The sequence below is a fragment of the Hylaeus anthracinus genome, unplaced genomic scaffold, assembly GCF_026225885.1.
Source record: "Hylaeus anthracinus isolate JK02 unplaced genomic scaffold, UHH_iyHylAnth1.0_haploid 11994, whole genome shotgun sequence".
Taxonomy (NCBI): Eukaryota; Metazoa; Arthropoda; class Insecta; order Hymenoptera; family Colletidae; genus Hylaeus; species Hylaeus anthracinus.
In genome coordinates this window covers 11,424,938-11,443,192 of record NW_026534341.1, presented here as the reverse complement: position 1 = coordinate 11,443,192, position 18,255 = coordinate 11,424,938, and the positions used below count along the sequence as shown (strand labels likewise).

The 18,255-nt window shown below is 37.2% G+C and overlaps 2 protein-coding genes across 3 annotated transcripts in view; one reads left to right on the top strand and one right to left on the bottom strand.

The window, feature by feature from the left end:
* Positions 1-4,365, top strand: part of LOC128888536 (probable chitinase 10) — a 31,838-nt gene extending 27,473 nt beyond the window's left edge. Inside the window, exons 9-16 of the mRNA XM_054145491.1 lie at positions 243-460; positions 907-1,061; positions 1,183-1,323; positions 1,535-1,682; positions 2,007-2,192; positions 2,273-2,395; positions 3,296-3,497; positions 3,742-4,365. Coding sequence (XP_054001466.1) covers positions 243-460; positions 907-1,061; positions 1,183-1,323; positions 1,535-1,682; positions 2,007-2,192; positions 2,273-2,395; positions 3,296-3,497; positions 3,742-3,950 — 1,382 coding nt within the window. The 3' untranslated portion in view covers positions 3,951-4,365. The remainder of the gene's footprint in view (positions 1-242; positions 461-906; positions 1,062-1,182; positions 1,324-1,534; positions 1,683-2,006; positions 2,193-2,272; positions 2,396-3,295; positions 3,498-3,741) is intronic.
* An 87-nt stretch (positions 4,366-4,452) lies between these two features.
* On the bottom strand, positions 4,453-17,931 carry LOC128888519 (chaoptin-like). Of its 2 annotated transcripts, XM_054145433.1 has the most exons (10): positions 17,727-17,931; positions 14,905-15,091; positions 14,212-14,359; positions 13,626-13,736; positions 10,610-11,356; positions 10,148-10,296; positions 8,827-9,609; positions 7,526-8,280; positions 5,798-6,314; positions 4,453-5,448 (listed from the first exon to the last, which is right to left on the bottom strand). In XM_054145433.1, the coding sequence occupies exons 2-10, from the start codon at positions 15,089-15,091 to the stop codon at positions 5,126-5,128; spliced, it is 3,720 nt and encodes a 1,239-aa protein (XP_054001408.1). In that variant the 5' UTR covers positions 17,727-17,931; the 3' UTR covers positions 4,453-5,125. The 2 variants fall into 2 exon arrangements, with proteins under 2 accessions (XP_054001408.1, XP_054001409.1); XM_054145434.1 differs by lacking the exons at positions 14,905-15,091; positions 17,727-17,931 and having other exon boundaries at positions 13,626-13,775; positions 14,212-14,346.
* Positions 17,932-18,255: the final 324 nt, after the last annotated feature.

Below are 18,255 nucleotides of genomic sequence, written 5' to 3'. Positions count from 1 at the left end.
GATAAGTATTCGTGAAGGAAAATATTTTCTAATACGGCTTATTTGATAATTGAGAAACTTGTTTTCGCGAGTGCATCGACTGTTGCGGAAGGTAAAGAGTGATTTCTCTTTTTTGCCAATCATCTTCTGTGACAGCGGTTAAATAATATTTTCTTTTTGCGGTCGTGGGAAACGTGAGAACGAATGGCGCGTGGTTATACGATACTTGCGTTTGTGTGGGCTTACCTGTTTCTTATTCGCAGAAAGGGAGGCCCAATCTATCTGCTACCTAACGAATTGGTCTCACAGAAGGCCAGGGGCTGGGAAATTTATGCCTGAGGACATCGATCCGAGTCTCTGCACCCATGTGGTCTACGCGTTTGCCACCTTGAAAAATCATCTACTCGTGGAGGAGAGCGACAAAGACGCGGAAATGTACAACAGACTGATTGCTCTTCGCGAGAAAAACCCTGATATCAAGGTAAAATCTTTTGTAAGGTGTCATAAAATTCTTTTTTTATTTTTGTGTGACACAATATTCTTCAAATATCTATCCTTCGAGAAATAGGGACAAAAATTTAATTTTTTAAAATAAATATATTATAGTGTTTTATCCATTTAATTCACAGAAATCTTGAAATTGTCGATTATGCTTAAAACATTCCGTAATTCAATTATTTTAGAATTTAAGCATTTCGGGATCGAAGCATTTTGCGTTTTCAACATTTATGGGTTGAAACATTCTAGGTTGAAATGGTTTAGAAATTAATTCCAATTTAATTCCGAATCAATTTGGATTGGACTGACGATATAACTTAATATAATAATATAAACAGCATAATTCCATGAAGCAAAAAATCGTAATGTCAATTAAAAAAGAAAAATATAAAATGGTCCCTAATAATAAATAATCACTTTACTTTACAGATATTGTTGGCAATTGGTGGTTGGGCTTTCGGTTCTACGCCATTCAAAGAGCTGACCAGTAATACTTTCCGAATGAATCAATTCGTCTATGAGGCCATTGATTTCTTGAGAGAATACAAATTCGATGGCCTGGACGTCGATTGGGAATATCCTCGGTAAGTGAGACAAAAATATTCGCATCTGTTAAGCATTTACAACTCATTTGTTAAGAATCTCTGGTTTGGAGTTTCTGTTTCTGTTCCTGTTCTGAGATCAATATTAACATTTTTGCACCAGGGGTGGAGATGATCGAACAGCTTATGTAAATCTTTTGAAAGAGCTCAGACTTGCATTTGAGGGCGAGGCGAAGAGTTCTGGCCAACCGAAATTAATTTTATCGGCAGCCGTACCTGCCAGTTTCGAGGCTATCGCGGCAGGGTAAGTTTCCTGCTCTAAATTGCGAACAACATAAAATTTGATTTGTAACCAAACCGTCTGTAACGAAAAATAGCGATGAGGATGATTTCAATTTAACAAACCAGATCAAAATTCGACTAATTAACAAAAATCACATTCTTTTCTTTTGTTCTTCTATTCATTTTATTCTTTGCAAAAATAGGTTTAATACACAATTTGGTGTGTGCTTTAGATACGATGTGCCTGAAATATCGAAGTACCTGGACTTCATTAACGTCATGACGTACGACTTCCACGGCCAATGGGAGAGGCAAGTCGGTCACAACAGTCCTCTATTTCCTTTGGAAAGTGCTACCAGTTATCAGAAAAAATTGACAGTCGTAAGTATAAATTTACAGGACAAATTACTTTCTATTACTTCGAAGCCTAAATTGATATTATCTTTCAATCTAATTGTACAGTAACAGAGAAGGGCAGAATATTACTAAAATAATTTATGGTGAATAAACCTCTGCAATTTATACAGAATAGTTTCCCAAATTTCCACTTAACAATTGCTCAAACTTAAACTGAAGTTCGATATTTATTGTTAGTTGCTCAATTTATGTACACGATATATTTTACAATTCTTTTTCATTGATAAATTAGCTACATGTTATAATTGTATATTTAGGATATTATTAATATGTGTATTTACGCTACAGGACTATAGCGCGAGGGAATGGGTAAAGCAAGGCGCTCCAAAAGAAAAGTTGATGATCGGTATGCCAACTTATGGCAGGTCCTTCACATTGGTGGACAAGGATAAGTTTGACATTGGAGCACCAGCTTCTGGGGGAGGAACGGCTGGAAACTTCACCAGCGAATCAGGATTTCTTTCCTACTACGAGGTACCACGATTTATCAAAGGTTCCATATTTAATGCAACATACTCTACGTATCTGGACAATACGTACAATTAAATGTTTAGGTGTGTGGCTTCCTGAACGAAGATAATACTACTCTAGTCTGGGACAGCGAACAGCAAGTACCTTTCGCGTACAGAGACGACCAGTGGGTTGGATTCGATGACGAAAGAAGTCTCATAAATAAGGTGACGAAAATTAAAGTCTTTAGGAATTACTTCTTCGTTAGAAGAAGTAATAAAACACAGAAAGTTCATTGGTAGACTACTTCAAATTGATTTTGACAGAAATATTTCTTGAAAAATATGTAATTTTAGATTTTGATATAATGTATAACGCTATACAGGGTCTCTACGTATAAGTTCGGACATACGCAGGGTGTCAATTCAAACCCGAAGTTAATTTTAAAGTGACATCGCGATTTTTGTTGAAAAATATCGATTTTTAACTAAAAACCCACGCTTTTCTGGATTTAAACGTCATTTTCTCCCTAAAATACTCATCGTACAAGTTTTTTTGACAATACCGTTCAAAAGCTGAGACTTTGAGGTAGTTTTTCCCGTAGAGTGCCCACTAAACAACTATGTGTTTGCAACCGAAAAACGAATACAGAAAATGTCAAATTTTTTGAAATTTTCACAATGTAAAGTTTAACCTAATTTTTCACGTATTCAATCTTCGTAATAAATTTTGGTTTTGTATCAGGGAGTTGGGAAATTTAATCCTCTTTCGAATGGTATACTTAGTTTTAAGTTTTCACTGTAATTTGGTGGAGTTATGGCCGTTTAAAGATTGTCAAGTCGAAAACGCAGAAAAAAAATTAAAAGTGAAAGTACTCGAGAACAAGGCAACACAGAGAAAATGTCTAAGAGTAATTTTTTGTTGGAAATTTGTTGTAGAATTGACACCCTGCATATGTCCGAACTTGTACGTAGACATCCTGTATATTGAATTGACGTTGGTATAATTTTAAATAAAACGAGAGTCATAAAATAATTAATCATACTAAAGTGAGAATTTAAACATTTTTTATTTGAATATAATTATAATAATGCACGATAATGACACTGTGTATGTTTTTACGCTAGATGCAATGGCTGAAGGAAGAAGGTTTCGGAGGCATAATGATATGGTCGGTGGACATGGACGACTTTAAAGGAACTTGCGGGGGTGGAAAGTATCCACTGATCAAAGCTATGAGGAAAGAACTGCAAGATTACAAAGTTAAACTAGAATACGACGGCCCTTACGAAAGCAACGCGAGAAACGGGAGGTACACCACCAAAGATCGTAAGTATTTACATGACTTATAACTTATATATAACACTTAGTTACATAATTATTTGTCTGAACTGGAGCACAATCGCTATCATAAATTTGTTCAATACATTGGTACCAAAGACTATTTCTACTAGGCAATGCTCTTGAAATTATGTTAAATTAAATGAATTTTTCAAACAAGGAAGACTTTTTTAAACAATATAACTTCAAATTCGTGTAAACAAAGAGATAACAGAAAAATTAATAATTCCAGCAAACGAAGTGACCTGCGACGAGGAGGACAACCACATATCTTACCACCCCGATAAAAATGATTGCACTATGTATTACATGTGCGAGGGCGAGAGGAAACATCACATGCCTTGCCCAGTGAATTTGGTCTTCAATCCAAACGAGAACGTCTGCGATTGGCCCGAAAACGTCGAGGGTTGTTTACATCACACGCAAGCGCCACCAGTGTAAACAAGAACGAAAGAAAAGGGACAAGAATTACTATATTTATGGGTATTTCCTCGCGGCTGTACCATAAAACGCGAAATTACGCGCGATATAGAAATATCAACGAATATTCGCGATACGTCGAATGGAATGGTAGTTTATCATCGAGGCTTTCCCGTGAAATTTACTATTCTCCGTGTTTCACGTACCTTTCCTTTCTCGTCTTCCCTTTCCTCTGTTCTCTCACTCGTCCCTTTGTATCGTTCGGTTCTTTGTCTCCCTTTCGCGTACGTGTGCGCATCCGCCTTGCGCACGGGCGAATTCTCTCCGCCTTTCTTTGTCATTTGTATAAAACGCACATTAACTACCGTGACAAATTACTTTTTTTTTTGTAAATAAAAAAATTGTACGAAATAAAGAGAATGGTGAAATTGTTGTATCTCGTACGCGATGAACGTAGAAATAGCCTCCAATTATTATTGTAAAGTGGACAACGCGAGCAACGAGAGGGAGTAAAAGGTATGAGTAGCGTTAACTAGTTCGTCCTTTTATTTTGTAACTTTACATAAAAAATCACGACTTGTTGTTCGTACTTGGTCGTATTATGTTTAGTTTAAGCTCGTCTATGTTCTCATTTTCTTTCCAAGTCCGACGAGAATAATTATGCAGGATACGTGTCTAATATCCACGATCCATTCTTGGTAACTTGTTTGCTCCTTCGATAGTTTTAATGATACTTTTATTCCCAAAATTTTCTTGGATATTTTTAGCGGTAATTGGACATTTAGTATCCTAAAATGGACTACACATAGTAGAAATATAATTACAAAATCGAGCTGATCTATGTTACAGTTTAATACAAAGTTTTATCGAAACAGTTTCCTTTATTTTTTTAGGGAAATAGCAGTTATAAGTGGATAAACATATCATTGGTATTAAACTTGATCCCATTTGTAAAAATAACAGTTCTGGTACGTACGTTCTTAACGAGTGACTAACTTTCATCGTCTTTTTAAAAACGTTCAGAGAAAGGACCTCACAAACAAAGTAAAGGATTCTTTCTCCATTATTCCAATAGCTTATTAAAAATTAACAATAATGAATTTTTATCCAATTCCAACCCTCTTCAGAAACTATGGAACGTTAAAATAGAAAATGCCTCGATAATCGTAAAGGCTGATTCGATGGAGAACGTAAAATCAATTGACTATTGTCGTTAACAGAATAATGTGAACGATAGCCAACCACGTGGTGGCGAGTCTCTCATAGTTGCCAGAGCTAAGCGCAGATGCTTGACAGGCGGTGTGTGGGGTTCCCAGGGTCAGCAGAACTTTATCTGACGAATAAGATGGCGTGGTCTCGGTGCAAACTGCTCTTCCAGCGATCATTCTCAATTGCCTGGCATCCGACTGGGAAGCTGTGTGAATCTGTCGCGACTCGCGAAGCCATCTTCTTAGCCACAGACTGAGCCAGGCGATTTCACAATCGCATTCGAGGGGGTTCCCTGATACCTGCAACCCTCCTAACAAATAAAGGTTCACACGTGTAGATTTTCAAATGATTTTTAATGGATTTTAACAATTACATTCGTATTTTTAATATACAAAAAAATTTGTCTTTAAAATAATAATTTATTAATTAAGTAAAATATAATTTTACTTAAATGACATTCATTCAAAATATTTTATGTAGTTTAAATAATTAACGAGTTGCAATATTTAAACTAAATGAAATATTTCGAGTGAATGTCATTTAAGTAAAAATAAATTATTTTCTTTCTGTTCCGATAATTTACAGTCTCAATATAATATTCCTAGTCTTCGCTATAATTATGTTTCCATAGCAATTAATTTACCAATTAATTTACTTACCAGCAACCATGTTGGTCCCAACACTTTCCCACGAGAGATTCCCGTAGATAATCGAAGGGCTCAGCTCGTTTATATGATTATTTCTCAGGTCCAGAGTGAGCTGAGACAGTGTCTTCGTTAAGGACAGGAAAATATCCGACTGTAATCTGCGAACTCGCGTGTCCTTGATCCGCAGGATCAGTTCACCGCCTTCGATGGTGGAGAACGCTTCCGAAGAAATCACTTCTAGATCATTACCGGAAATCGTCAGCTCCCTGAGCTGCTTCGTAAAGGCGTTCTGTATCTGGTGCTTCAGCAAGTGCTCTGTAACTTGTATTTCCACGGTTCTCAAGGGTAAACCAGTCAGCAGGTGTCGAAGATGAAAGCCATCCGCTTCGGGCCACGTTTGAATTCGAAGATGCTTCAGGTATTTCAAGACGCGGAGGCAGTCTTTGTCAACCGACCTCGTTTTGTTCAAATTCCTTAGCTTCAGGTCCTCCAACCTCGGGTAACCCATGAAACTCTCCTTTGTTAGTTCCTAAAGCAAATCGTTAATCCAATGTCAGCTCTAAACTGAATCATGTTGAGTTCTTGTAGTTTGAATGTTGCTTTTGGGTGACTACTTGTTGGAAATAATAATAATAATATTCTTTCAGTATACAGTGTAATACAAAAACTATGTAAAATTGTAATTTATTAAATTATTTTTTATAAACAATGACATTCTACATATTCTCGGAAATCTCTAGAATAGACAGATTACAAAAAAAGAATAGGTAGTTATGTAAGTTGCGAAATTAACAAGAAAAGAACGATTAATCGATAGAAATATTGAAGCAATAAGTATTCGCACAACTGTTCAATTGTTAAAACTGCATTAAAAAAAAGAAATTTACATTCATTTATAAGTACATAATACTTCCTTCGTGGGATTTCCTTTTGATTTTATAATTATTGTAACTTTTCTAAGGATTAAATTAACTAAATTATTAGTTATTCGGAGTGGGATCTTTTTCTATTAGAGCCATTTTTAAAAGTACTTTACTGGAAATTTGATGTTTTCTAATTCGTACGGAGCAATAAACTAATGTGTTTATGTTACAAACTCTACTGTAAATGGTTCGCCATAAGAATTGTACAAATACTTATTACTTCTATACTTTTACCCACTTTTCGCATTTTTTTGTTAATTTCACAAATTATATTAACTAGTAAATGTTGTTTGAACTATATCTATCTTAGAGACTTCCGAGAATATGTAAAACATCATTGATTATAATAAAGGTAGTTAAGAAACTACAATTTCCCTCAAATTATTGGGGGAAGTTGATCGGTGTACGAATACATTCTACATCCACTGTATATGATGAGTAAACTTCTTTACTTTTTACCTGAGATATCTACGTTGTTTTAACCAGTAAGTAGTTTAAATACATTACTGCCTCGAATTTGTTATTTTCGGTATTTTAAAGTATCTTTTTATTCAAAAATAAACTTCTAAATCTATTTCCCCCCTTAAGTTTACCTCTCTGACCTTGTCTCTATACACCTCACTTCTCTTAAAAGTACCCTTCCAGTGTTGTACACCCATTTATACTAACTTTCTCAAATCTTAGAAACTCGTAAATTCTAAATCCATGTTTACCAATGTGTTCAAGCTTATTCTGACCAATTGGAACATTCCAACGTGAACGTAAAAAGTAACAATGAAAGCAAAAGACCTAACTACAATCCTTCTCCACAGCTCACCTCTATCGGATTTCCAGAAACGTCCAGCTCCCTCAAAAGATTCAACTTGACATTCGGCATAGAGGTCAGCGAGTTGTTCACCAACAGAAGAACCTTAAGATCCTTCAGGAACTGAAACTGCTTATCAGACGTCGAGTCTATGTAGTTAAAAGACAAGTCCAGGACGTTCAAATTCGTCAGAGGTAGAAGAGGTATGTCTTTGAGGCCGCAATTGATGAGAAAGAGCTGCCTCAGGCCAGGCAGGTAGTGGAAGAGCTCCTTGAAGTTTGCTTGAAGAACGTTCTGGGACACGTTCAGTCTGAGAAGCTTCCCCAGTGACACGAACGAATTGTCTGGCAGGATCGTCAGTCTGTTGTGTGCCAGATTCAAGGAGACCAATTGGGAAGTGGGGAACGCGGTGGAGTCGAGGTGATCCACGAAATTGTCTGCCAGATCTAGATCCCTCAACGTGTAACCGACTTCGAAGAACGAGGGCGAAGGGACCACGGTGAACTTGTTGCGACTCAGATCAAGTATCTCCAGTTTCGTCCCCTCGAACACGTCCTTAGGCAAGGATCTGATTTTATTGCCAGAGAGATTTAAAATCCGCAGGTTCTTCAGGTTTCGAAACTGCTCGGTAGACAGTTGAGTCAGCTGATTCTCGCTTAAGTCCAACAGCTGCAGCAAACCTAAGCCATGGAAAGACTGCTTCCTCAGGCTCTCTATCTTGTTGTTCTGCAGATTCAACGTCTCCAAACGACTCAAGCCGAAGGTACCTAGAATATTGCAATGACTGAAACATGATCTTCGTTAGGGAGCAGTCGATTAGAAAATTAGTTTGCTTGGAAAGATTATGAAAAGTCTCATTGTAGGCTCGGAGATGTTATCTATAAACGTACGTGTGCAAAATATTCAGAATATTCACAACTCAAATTTGACATAATTTTTTGTTGTTTATATGTAGGAGATTTATTATATTAGGTGGACTGGAATGTAACGTCGTTTTTGTGATTTTAAATACTTGTTTATCATTCATCAGCTCATTGATTTTTATCGATTTGGCAATGGAAATTTGCATACAAAATGTAAACAGACCGTGGATAACGAGGGCGATTACATAATCGAATGAAAATAGAAATTTGTTAAAAATTTATTTATTTGAAATTAATGTAAAAGAAGCGACATTATGTTCCAGTTTACCTAATACTTTGTCTTGTGCATGGAACGAGTCACTGAGGAGAAATAAGGGTAAAAAAATATGATTCTTGCATAGACTACAACGTGTCTTCATGAATTTCAGATATTCAGATGTTTCCTTCTACCTGGTTCCAGGACGACGATAAAGTTGTTTCTCAGGTCCAAACTTCTGAGGTCCGGTGCATTGTAAAATGTATCAGCAGGCAGTTGGCTGATGTTGTTGAAGCTCAAATCCAGCCTCGTTAAATTGTTCATCGAGCTTCCAGCATTGACGACTGAAATCGCGTTATAAGAAACGTTGAGGGCGAAATCCGGTCCACCTATCTCTGCGATTGCGTCCAAGTCCAAAGTGGTCAATTTGTTGAACTCCAGGTGCAGGAAACGCAGATTAGGAAGTCCATAGAAGGCGTTCTTCTCCATTTTGAAGATTCTGTTGTAAGCCAGCGATAACGTCACCAATCTTGGGCAATCCACGATGGATTCGGGGCTGAGAACTTTTATTCGATTTCCGGTTAGATCTAAGGACTTCAATTCGGTCAAATTGTGGAAGCTGAAGTCTGGAATGGCCTCCAGGAAATTGTAACCGAGCTTAACGTCCCTCAGTTCGGGATGGACGCTCGCTAAAAATATACGTTCCGGTAGATAATGAAGCCGATTCGACTCCAGGTTGATGTATCGCAATTGTTGGAAAGAGTAAAACGCGGTGGCTTCTATCGTTTGAAAATTATTATTGTCCAGAACTAGCCAGAGGAGATTCGACAGAGGTCTGAGGGCCCTTTGAGGAAATACGTCAGTGGCGAACGCGAAGCTCAGCTCCAGGATGTTGAGGCTCTCCTCGATGCCGACGAAACAGTCGTCGTCGAGCTCTGTTAAGTGGTTGAAGGACAAACTGAGCTCCTTTAGTCTGCCTGAAAGTATTGTTTTAAAGGTGATTTAAAGGTGTTTTAAAGGTCAAATTTCGGTTATTTTCAATGACGGCGACGAAACAAAGATGAGAGAAAGGAGGAAGGACAGATGGGTAGGTCATAGTTAATATTTGGACAATGTAATTGAAAATATTACGAGTGAGCATTATTTCTCAAGTTTACATATAAACATTTATATGCTGAACATCTTATTTAACGCGCCTCTTACTTTACAAACAATTACCTGAATGCTATAGATGAAGTTTTAAAAATATAAGAATAAAAATGGCCTACTTTGTTCGTCTTGTTTACCATGTTTAACTTATTCACTGTCAACTACCCGTAGTGAGCGTTTAAGGCATAAGTTTATTAAAAAGGATGAACGACAATTTTATATAAATCACCTTTTAAAAAAAAAACTAATTTAACATCTGTATTAAACAACGGCGCCCAGGGCAAAACATTCTAAAAGCTGGCAGTGAATGGATTGAAATGAAATACTAGAACAATGTGGCAAATAAGTGAGACACGTGAAATTTACCTGCTCCTTTGAATGTTTCCCCATTCAATTTCGTTAACACATTGTTCCTAAGCAGCAGAATTTCGAGGTCCTCTGCCCACTCGAAATCTCCAGATTGAACGTGAGAGATCTTATTGTAACCAAGATTCAAGTGCAGCAGCCTCTGACACCTATTTCGAAACACGAAATGTGAGTACCATTAACGATCTTTATTCATTTTCACAGTCACCATACATCATCAAGTATCAAGGAATAAGGTACCAACATGGTTAAAAATAACAATCAATTTTAAACATAAGTCTTTAGTAAAGTGTAAAGAACTAACAAAAGGTAATGGAAGGAGTAAAATTTACTCAATCTTTCTACTCTGGGATTAAACGATAGATCGAGATAACCACCGGCCAAATCTGGTATAAAAATTGCCACTTGAAAGCGAGAATTACTATAGGAGCGAAGGATAGAAATATAAATGGAAGATGGTACCGTAGCAAAGCCGTAACAGGAACCACGTCCAAGCTGTTAGTAGCCAGCGAAAGAGCACGCAAGTTCTCCGCAAACTCTTGAAACGCGTCGCCAGAAATATTTCTTATATCGTTATTGGCAAGATACAAGTAGGATAACTTCCTCAGTCGACTGACGGCCCCGGGAACGTTCGGCAAATCGTTGTTTTCCAGATTCAAGTACTCCAAGCTGTCTTCCAATCCTCGAAACGCATCGTCGTCGACGTTCTTCAGCGAATTCGATGACAAATGGATCCTCCTGATGTCGAGTCGGTCGAAAATCCCAGCAGGCAACGTAGTCAACTTGTTGCTGTCCAAGTTGAACTCTCTGATCTTTAAAGTGCGGTTCGTCATGCTAGGCGCCCGAATCCATTCGATGCAATTCTCGCTGACGTCGATGAATTCCAGGTTCGAGCTTTGGAAATCCGGTAGCTCGAGATACTTGAAGTCGTTGCCCCGTAAGTATAACCACGTGAGATACTTCAATGTTTTCAACGATGACGGAAAGGTCTTGAGGAGATTGCTGTTCAAGCTGAGCGTGTGCATGTTGGGAGGTAAACTGTCCTCCGAGAGTTCCTCGATGTTGTTGTTGTCGAGGTTCAACCAGACCAAAGACTCGAACGTGGAGAAACTTTTCGGTATGTCGATGATCGAATTGTCTCCGAAAAATGCGTTCGATAGAGTCTCTTTCGCGTGTCCCCAGTCACCGTCCAACGAGGTCAGATGGTTGCTGAAAAAGGACATTTTCTTTTTATCATTGTCTTACTTTACACTTCAATAACATCACTCAACTAACTATAACATTATATTACATTCAAATAAGAAAGAGAAGTAAAAATTTGAGTATGTTGCAGCCTTTAGAGCTCTTTCACACGACGATACGCGTATCGCAATACGTGTATGCGATACGTATCTGCTAGCAAGATACTTATGCGATACTGTATCCAACTAATTTCGTAGCTCGGTGTTGATCATTTGTTTTTTAGTTAAACATATCTTCTTGTTTGAGAAATACGCGTTCTTAATTAGTGAAAACTTTTCTGAAATAATAGATGAAATTGAAGCTTTATCCATTTGGTTTCTACATAAAAAGCTATTAAAAGGAGAAAAGTTAAGAGAAAATATTGGATTCATCCTATTAATAATATAAGAGAAGAAAAGGGAGCTTTTCATATTTTATTCGAAGAACTTTGTAACGATCCATGTGAATTCTTCAATTATTATCGGCTGTCTAAAATTTTTTTATAAGGAAGGTGAACGAATTCGACGATACTGCGCAGCGTCGTATGAATGCTCGCATCTATTTCAATGTTTTGTCGGCCGCCCCGACGCAGAAAAAGTTGCCGACGGCCGATCAACCGCGGATACCGAAAATCAGTATCGCGATACTGTATCTCGCGAGAATCGCCGTCTTTATGCTTCCATAACATTATGTGTGTCATCGGTATCCTGCATACGCGTATCGTCGTGTGGAAGAGCTCTTAGTGATACTTAAATGAGTATCATTACATTAATAACAATTACGGTTCAAAATAAGTATTCATTCGAGTCATTAATCGTGAGAAATTTGTCAATATTTTAATATCTATTCATTGCACCAACTAAATATTAATTTCTGGCAATAGTTATATTAATTATTAACAAGACTTATTATTTAAACAACGATAGGGAATATGATTTTGATGTGATATTAATGTTTCACGAATTATTTTCGAATCGACCTGTCACGACATGTCACGCGGTTGTTGTTCGCCCTTCCCCTTCTCTACTTCGAGACGCACGTACGAACCGCGACCCTCGACACAGGTATACGAGGGTTGCGGTTTCATTCTTCGACGATCCTTCGGTCGGTATGGATCTCGCAATCGCGCGTCCGCGTCTCGTGTCCCTCCTATTTGTAGTTTCCCTTAGTTATCGTAGCTTGGTATTGCTTGTGGGTACCTTAGTTTGGTTTGGTTAGTTTTAAGGCATGTGTCCAAGTTAGTTTTAAGGCATGCGTGTACGAATGTCTGTCCTCTATCAAATAATTATTAATCATTTGCTCAATTCTTTTGTTTGTTCGTAGGTCCATATTGGACTCGCAACTCCGTTCTCCACTTCGGTCACTATTACTTGATGTCATAAGTGAAGTGACCAACTGTGTAACTGGACAGAAAGGTCGGTTGCCGTCCTCCTGGTGGATCTGTATTCGAGAGGAAGACAATCGGCTCCTCCGGATCGGTTCTCTACCTCCTGCACCACGTTTAGTGTAGTCCCAGGCTCCCGGCGCAGTGCAGTAAGTCCAAAGCGCAGTGAGACGGGTGCAAGTCGTGTCCTATAGTGGCTCCCAACGGGGTGCAGGGTGTGGAGGACTGGTTCGGAGGCGTCGGTCGTCTTCCTCTTGAGTCCAGATCCAACAAGAGAAAACGGGACTGACTCAGTAAGTCCGTTACATGGTCGCGTCGTGTCGCGATTTCCATTTAGCTTCCATTTAATTCAAATAATTATTTGTCAGAGTCAGACTTAGACTTTGTAAATCGAAGGAATCAAAGGGAATTTTGTTTTCCTTTAATTTCCATCGTTTCGTACTTAGTATTAAGCTCGTCGACTCTATGTAGAGTATGCATCTATGTATGTATACTCTATGTAGAGGGAGATCGAAGGAACTTTGATTCCTTCTATCTCCGGGTCTCCAGTCGCAGCAACCTCCACGCGGTGAGACCTGGTAATCGGTATTATTCGTGACAAAGGATTGTTCGTCGCGAGTAATAGCGAGCTAATGGCTGCGAAATAGTAACAAGATCTTTAGATATAAGAATAAATGCTGCATTATAAAATTATAAGAAGGGTTAACAGAAAAAGAAATTGTTCTCTGTAAAAATGTTGAGTATGTTGCAGTCTTTAGTGATACTTGAACAAATTCTCTCGTCTGCACGTAAGACGAATCATTTAATTCAGCTACACTTTGACTGTCGACGTGTTAAGAGAACTCTTCATCGAAGTGTGTTGTTTGTATTTACCTGTGCATGTTGAGCCAATTTAGTTTCCTTAGGTCACGAAAGGCCTTGAAAGGTACGTCCTCCAGGGCATTGTAACTCAGATCCAATGAACGCAATTTGTCCGCAATACCTCTAATAACAGAGCCGGTGGAGGTGTGAGTTTCTTTTTATCTTCGAAAAGAAAGAAACATAAATCTTTCTACAGAAGCAATCGCAGAGCTAGTCGAAGCGTCGACAAGCGTGAAGTATCCTGAATACCATTGAAATTAATTCTCTTTTTACACGATAGACATGTCCAAAAAATCGTTATAAAGAAGAATATTTATAAAGTAAAAGATTTCAATTAATAGTGCAAAAAGAGTTTTGTGCAAAATCGAATGTTTACGGTTTTAACATGCCTATGTAACCTTAAGAACAATCTGTATTTTATCAAAAGGAGAAAAAGCAAATGAAAAGTTCATCCAAAGTTGAATTTTCTTATTTTTCTTCAAATAAAAAATATATAATATGGTATAGTAAAAGTATTACAAGTGGTGCTTCCATACTTTCTTATTTGATGAACAAAGCATTGTAAACACATGCAATTTCACAGATTGTTCTGACTTACGAAAAGCACTTATCTCCAATATTAGACAATCGATTGCTCATTAATCCCAAAGCTTCGACGTCAACCGAGCTTGTCAAGGCGTCGTTGTCTAGGGTCTGCAACCCTGAACCAACTACGTCTAGTTGTGCCACATAGCTCACTGGGACATCTGTAAAGAAAAGTCCAACGCTTCGAGAAATACATCTAAATATTTATTCCTAACGTTTAGAAATGTTTAACAAAAAAGTTAAAATAAAAAAGATAAAATTCAGTAATAAATGGTATGATCGTTTTTGAGCTCAAGTTTAATAACTTTATTTGCATCAGCTCTGCTACGTATTTATCTCTCATTTTGTTTCGTTTATACACCACGCGTCTGTACTTTCACATTTTACGTAATAAAGTCATTAAATAAAATAAAATTGATGTAATCACATGTCGAGGTATCGAGACCGAACGTGTCCATTTGAAAACTTCAAGCTGACCTTGATTTTTTATTGAGAAATAAAAACGAAGTGAACGTATCACGTGTTATCGACTGCAAACAGTTCCATCATTGTATTTCGGGATTGAAATACGAAGGTTCGTTCGAAAAATCTTAAGATTGAAATTTCGTCGCGAGTAATAGCGAACGAATGGCGGCGAACTTGGAATAAAATTTGTAGATGTAAAAAGTGGCCTCTTCATCCGTAATTCAAGGAATAACATGCATACCTGGAAATTTTGCAAAAGGTGTTCCCATACAGCTGATGTCCATCTTCGTGAAATCCTGGTCGTCCCGAACCCAGCACATGCACATCGTGTTGAACGTGCATGGTACGTTGTAACACTCTATCAGACTCGACGTACAAAAGACAAAAAAGATCTTGATGCAAACGAATTTCAGTTTGTCCGACAACATCTGCATTAAACAAATAAACGGCGTAAAGTTAAATACATTCGTTTACAGTAATTGGTGATTTAAAATATGGGGTCCAAGTATATACAGTTAATTCCATAATTTATGTAAGTTTCTTACTTTATATACAGTCAGTGTAAGAAGTATTCGTACAGTAACCAATTTAAAATAAAACTAATAAGAAAAGAAATAAGAAGTTAACATTAAAAGTAATAAACTTAAATCTACGCAAAATCTACTCTAAAAATATGTAGGAATGTTGATTAATTATTTCTTCCCCAAAAATTTATTAATAAAATAAATATATGAAGTTTTATTTTGAATTGGTTCCTGTACGAATACTTATTACACCGATTATATTAGGTTGTCCCAAATGTTTCTTCCATTTCATTAATAAGTAATACATACACAATATTTTATGTCTAATATTATATTATTGAATTGTGCACGATTCATTTTGCTCCATTACTGTTACAACATGAATATCTATGAAATTAGATTGTCTATCTAGAGACGCGGTAGCGTCTCGACGCCAAGTACATGAAAAATTATACGCCACCGTGTATACTGGCGCTGAGGCTATCACTAGAGCTGTCGGAAAGACCGAATATTCAAGCGGCTTTCAAGCCGAGTCAAACCGGGACCCGATTTCCGAGCCTAGTCGAGTACTTGAAAAAACCGAGCAGCTTGAAGGATTCAAGCTACCCGAAAGAAACCAAGTAACTTGAATTTTTCAAGCTACCCGAATAGAACCGAGCGGTCCGAAAAAACCAAGCGGCCAGAAAGAACCGGGCAACTCGAATGGTTTCAAGCTTTTCCGAGTACACATGTTAGTCCGCCGCCGGACAACAATGGTATCAGAAAATAACATTTTTCTGATGTGTAACAGTGTGGTCTGTAGAATTTATATTACAGGAATAATTAAAGAAAAATCTTTTTCCAATTCTACGCTTGTCTTGTTAATAATTAAAATTAATCGATATTATATCGTGTTTGGTACCATTTTCATCGGTATAACATCAGGAATTGAGTAGTGCAATTTATTTCTTTAACTTTTATAAAACACAACAAAAAGTGAACATATCATAACAAACATTTTACACTTTAATGCTCGGACCCTTTGAGGTCCGTCGTGGGTTAAAGTCAGCACACGTGCGCCTTGGATAATTCAACCCTCGGTTTATGGCTTTCAGTAATCACCCGATTTCACTTCATATGCATCGTATGATTACGGGAGTGACGCCGATGAATTCCTTACGTTTTTCTGATGAAAATGCTACTAAACACTATGTAAATCGGACTATTTTTAACGAAGACAGACAAAAAGCGTGCAAATCATTTTTTCCGTATAATTTCCTTCTAAATAATCCGAATTGTATCTTGTCTGGTACCATTTTCATCGGGATAACATAAGGAATCGATTGGTAATACATCCGTTAAGATCCGATAAGAAATACGGAAAATGATGGTCGATCTTCTTTGGGTCTAGTTTGCTACGTCCTTTTTATGATATCATTGTTGGCCGTGAATTTTATTCTAATACAATAAATTGGTGCATTACACGTAGTGGATGTCTTTCTTTATTTCTCATTTCATGTTTAACATTTCAATTTCTAGCGACAAGACTTTCTGCCTTGCGTTCTGTGTGCTTTTAAAAACTTAAAGAACTGAATCTGGTATTGTAATATAATAAATTGTGTAAATTATTTGTGAATAACACATACAAACGTAGAGACTACAATATACATAATGTGTCTGAAGCCAGATGTAGGAAAGAGATGTCTCAAAGACATCAAAGGCAACAAAGAGAGTCAAGCATTTGACTTCCAGGCCACGGACATCTAGGCAAATGTCTAAAAAGTCTCAGATTGTGGTTGATACACTATTTAGCTTCTTCATTTCACTGCCAAAGTGCGGAGCAGTTAGTTTACATAAGTTGTCATTAGGGTCTGAACATCTGCACTGTTGAACACAGCATTTTAGCTGCGCATAGTTGGAAAGCACCGAATTTTTCATTGTGTTATACAGTATCGCCTTTGCACTTTGTTGGAAAGCACCTTCATGTACTGGCAGCTCATTTCGATTTCACTTCTTTTTCTATTTTCTTGAATTTTTTTAGGGGATCTTCTATTTTTCTATGATTAGTCTTTAAGTCCTCCACTTTTTTATGTACTTGGCGTAATTTTTTTACTTTTTGGAAGTTTTTTTATAAGGATTTATATAAACACGACCACATAAAATAATTGAGTGCAACTCGCGAAAGAAACTTTCGGGACAACCTAATACTTCTACTGTTTCTCTAAGTTCTCTTCATTTCACTTAATTGTATCTACTACCATCTCCCCAACAGAAAAAGCATATTTTACTTTGTAAATTTATTTCAACATGCATATTTTGTATATTTAAATTCCTCATTTCGTACATTTTCGTAGATCATTTATTAAACTAAAAATCCTCAAACCCATTTTGGAAAACTATGTTTATTTAACCGCGAGTAACCTGTACATCGTAAGGGTCGTTGGCAGAGAAAGAAAGTAACATACTAGAAACAAACATGTCAGTGTCATCAAACGAAAAGTTAGATATCCGATGCTACTTTAAACCATCTAAATGTAATAAAAGAGAGAATAAATCAAACCTTTCTATGAACCGATTTTTACAGTATTTTCGATCGTCCTTTCGAATCAGCGGTCAAACCGGCTCCACTAGACAATTGGCCATTTAAAAACGGATCTCGACTCCCGACGAGCATTCATATTTCATTTGAAACATTAACACACAAGGAAAACGACGGAAAAACAACAGGACGCGAACTCGAGGGAGAGCTACTGAATGCGCGAAGGTGCGGAGCTGGAAGCGGCGAAAGCGCATGTTCCTTCAACCCTATGGATCGAACCAGACGCAAAACAAATCCTAAAGTCACGTTCAGATTGCTGCAACGAACGTGGCAAAACGTGTATTGTATTTTATATCTCTTTATTGTGTAACAAATTATTTTGTTATAAACACATTTCCTTTTCACAATGTTCTTTGCTTATATCTAACTCCTTACTATATTTATTTATATTCTTCGCGACGCTGGTTGTTTGACGGTTTACAATAATACTGTTTTATTTGTATGTTTTATTTGTACATCTTGTTTTTCTTTTTTAATAAATATATTTACT

Coding starts and splice junctions, on each gene's coding strand:
- LOC128888519 (XM_054145433.1), bottom strand. CDS start 15,091: ATGTTGTCGGACAAACTGAAATTCGTTTGCATCAAGATCTTTTTTGTC. Junction 8,281..8,826: donor TATCGTCGTCCTGGAACCAG/GTAGAAGGAAAC, acceptor GCAATATTCTAG/GTACCTTCGGCTTGAGTCGT. Junction 6,315..7,525: donor TTTCTGGAAATCCGATAGAG/GTGAGCTGTGGA, acceptor GATTTGCTTTAG/GAACTAACAAAGGAGAGTTT.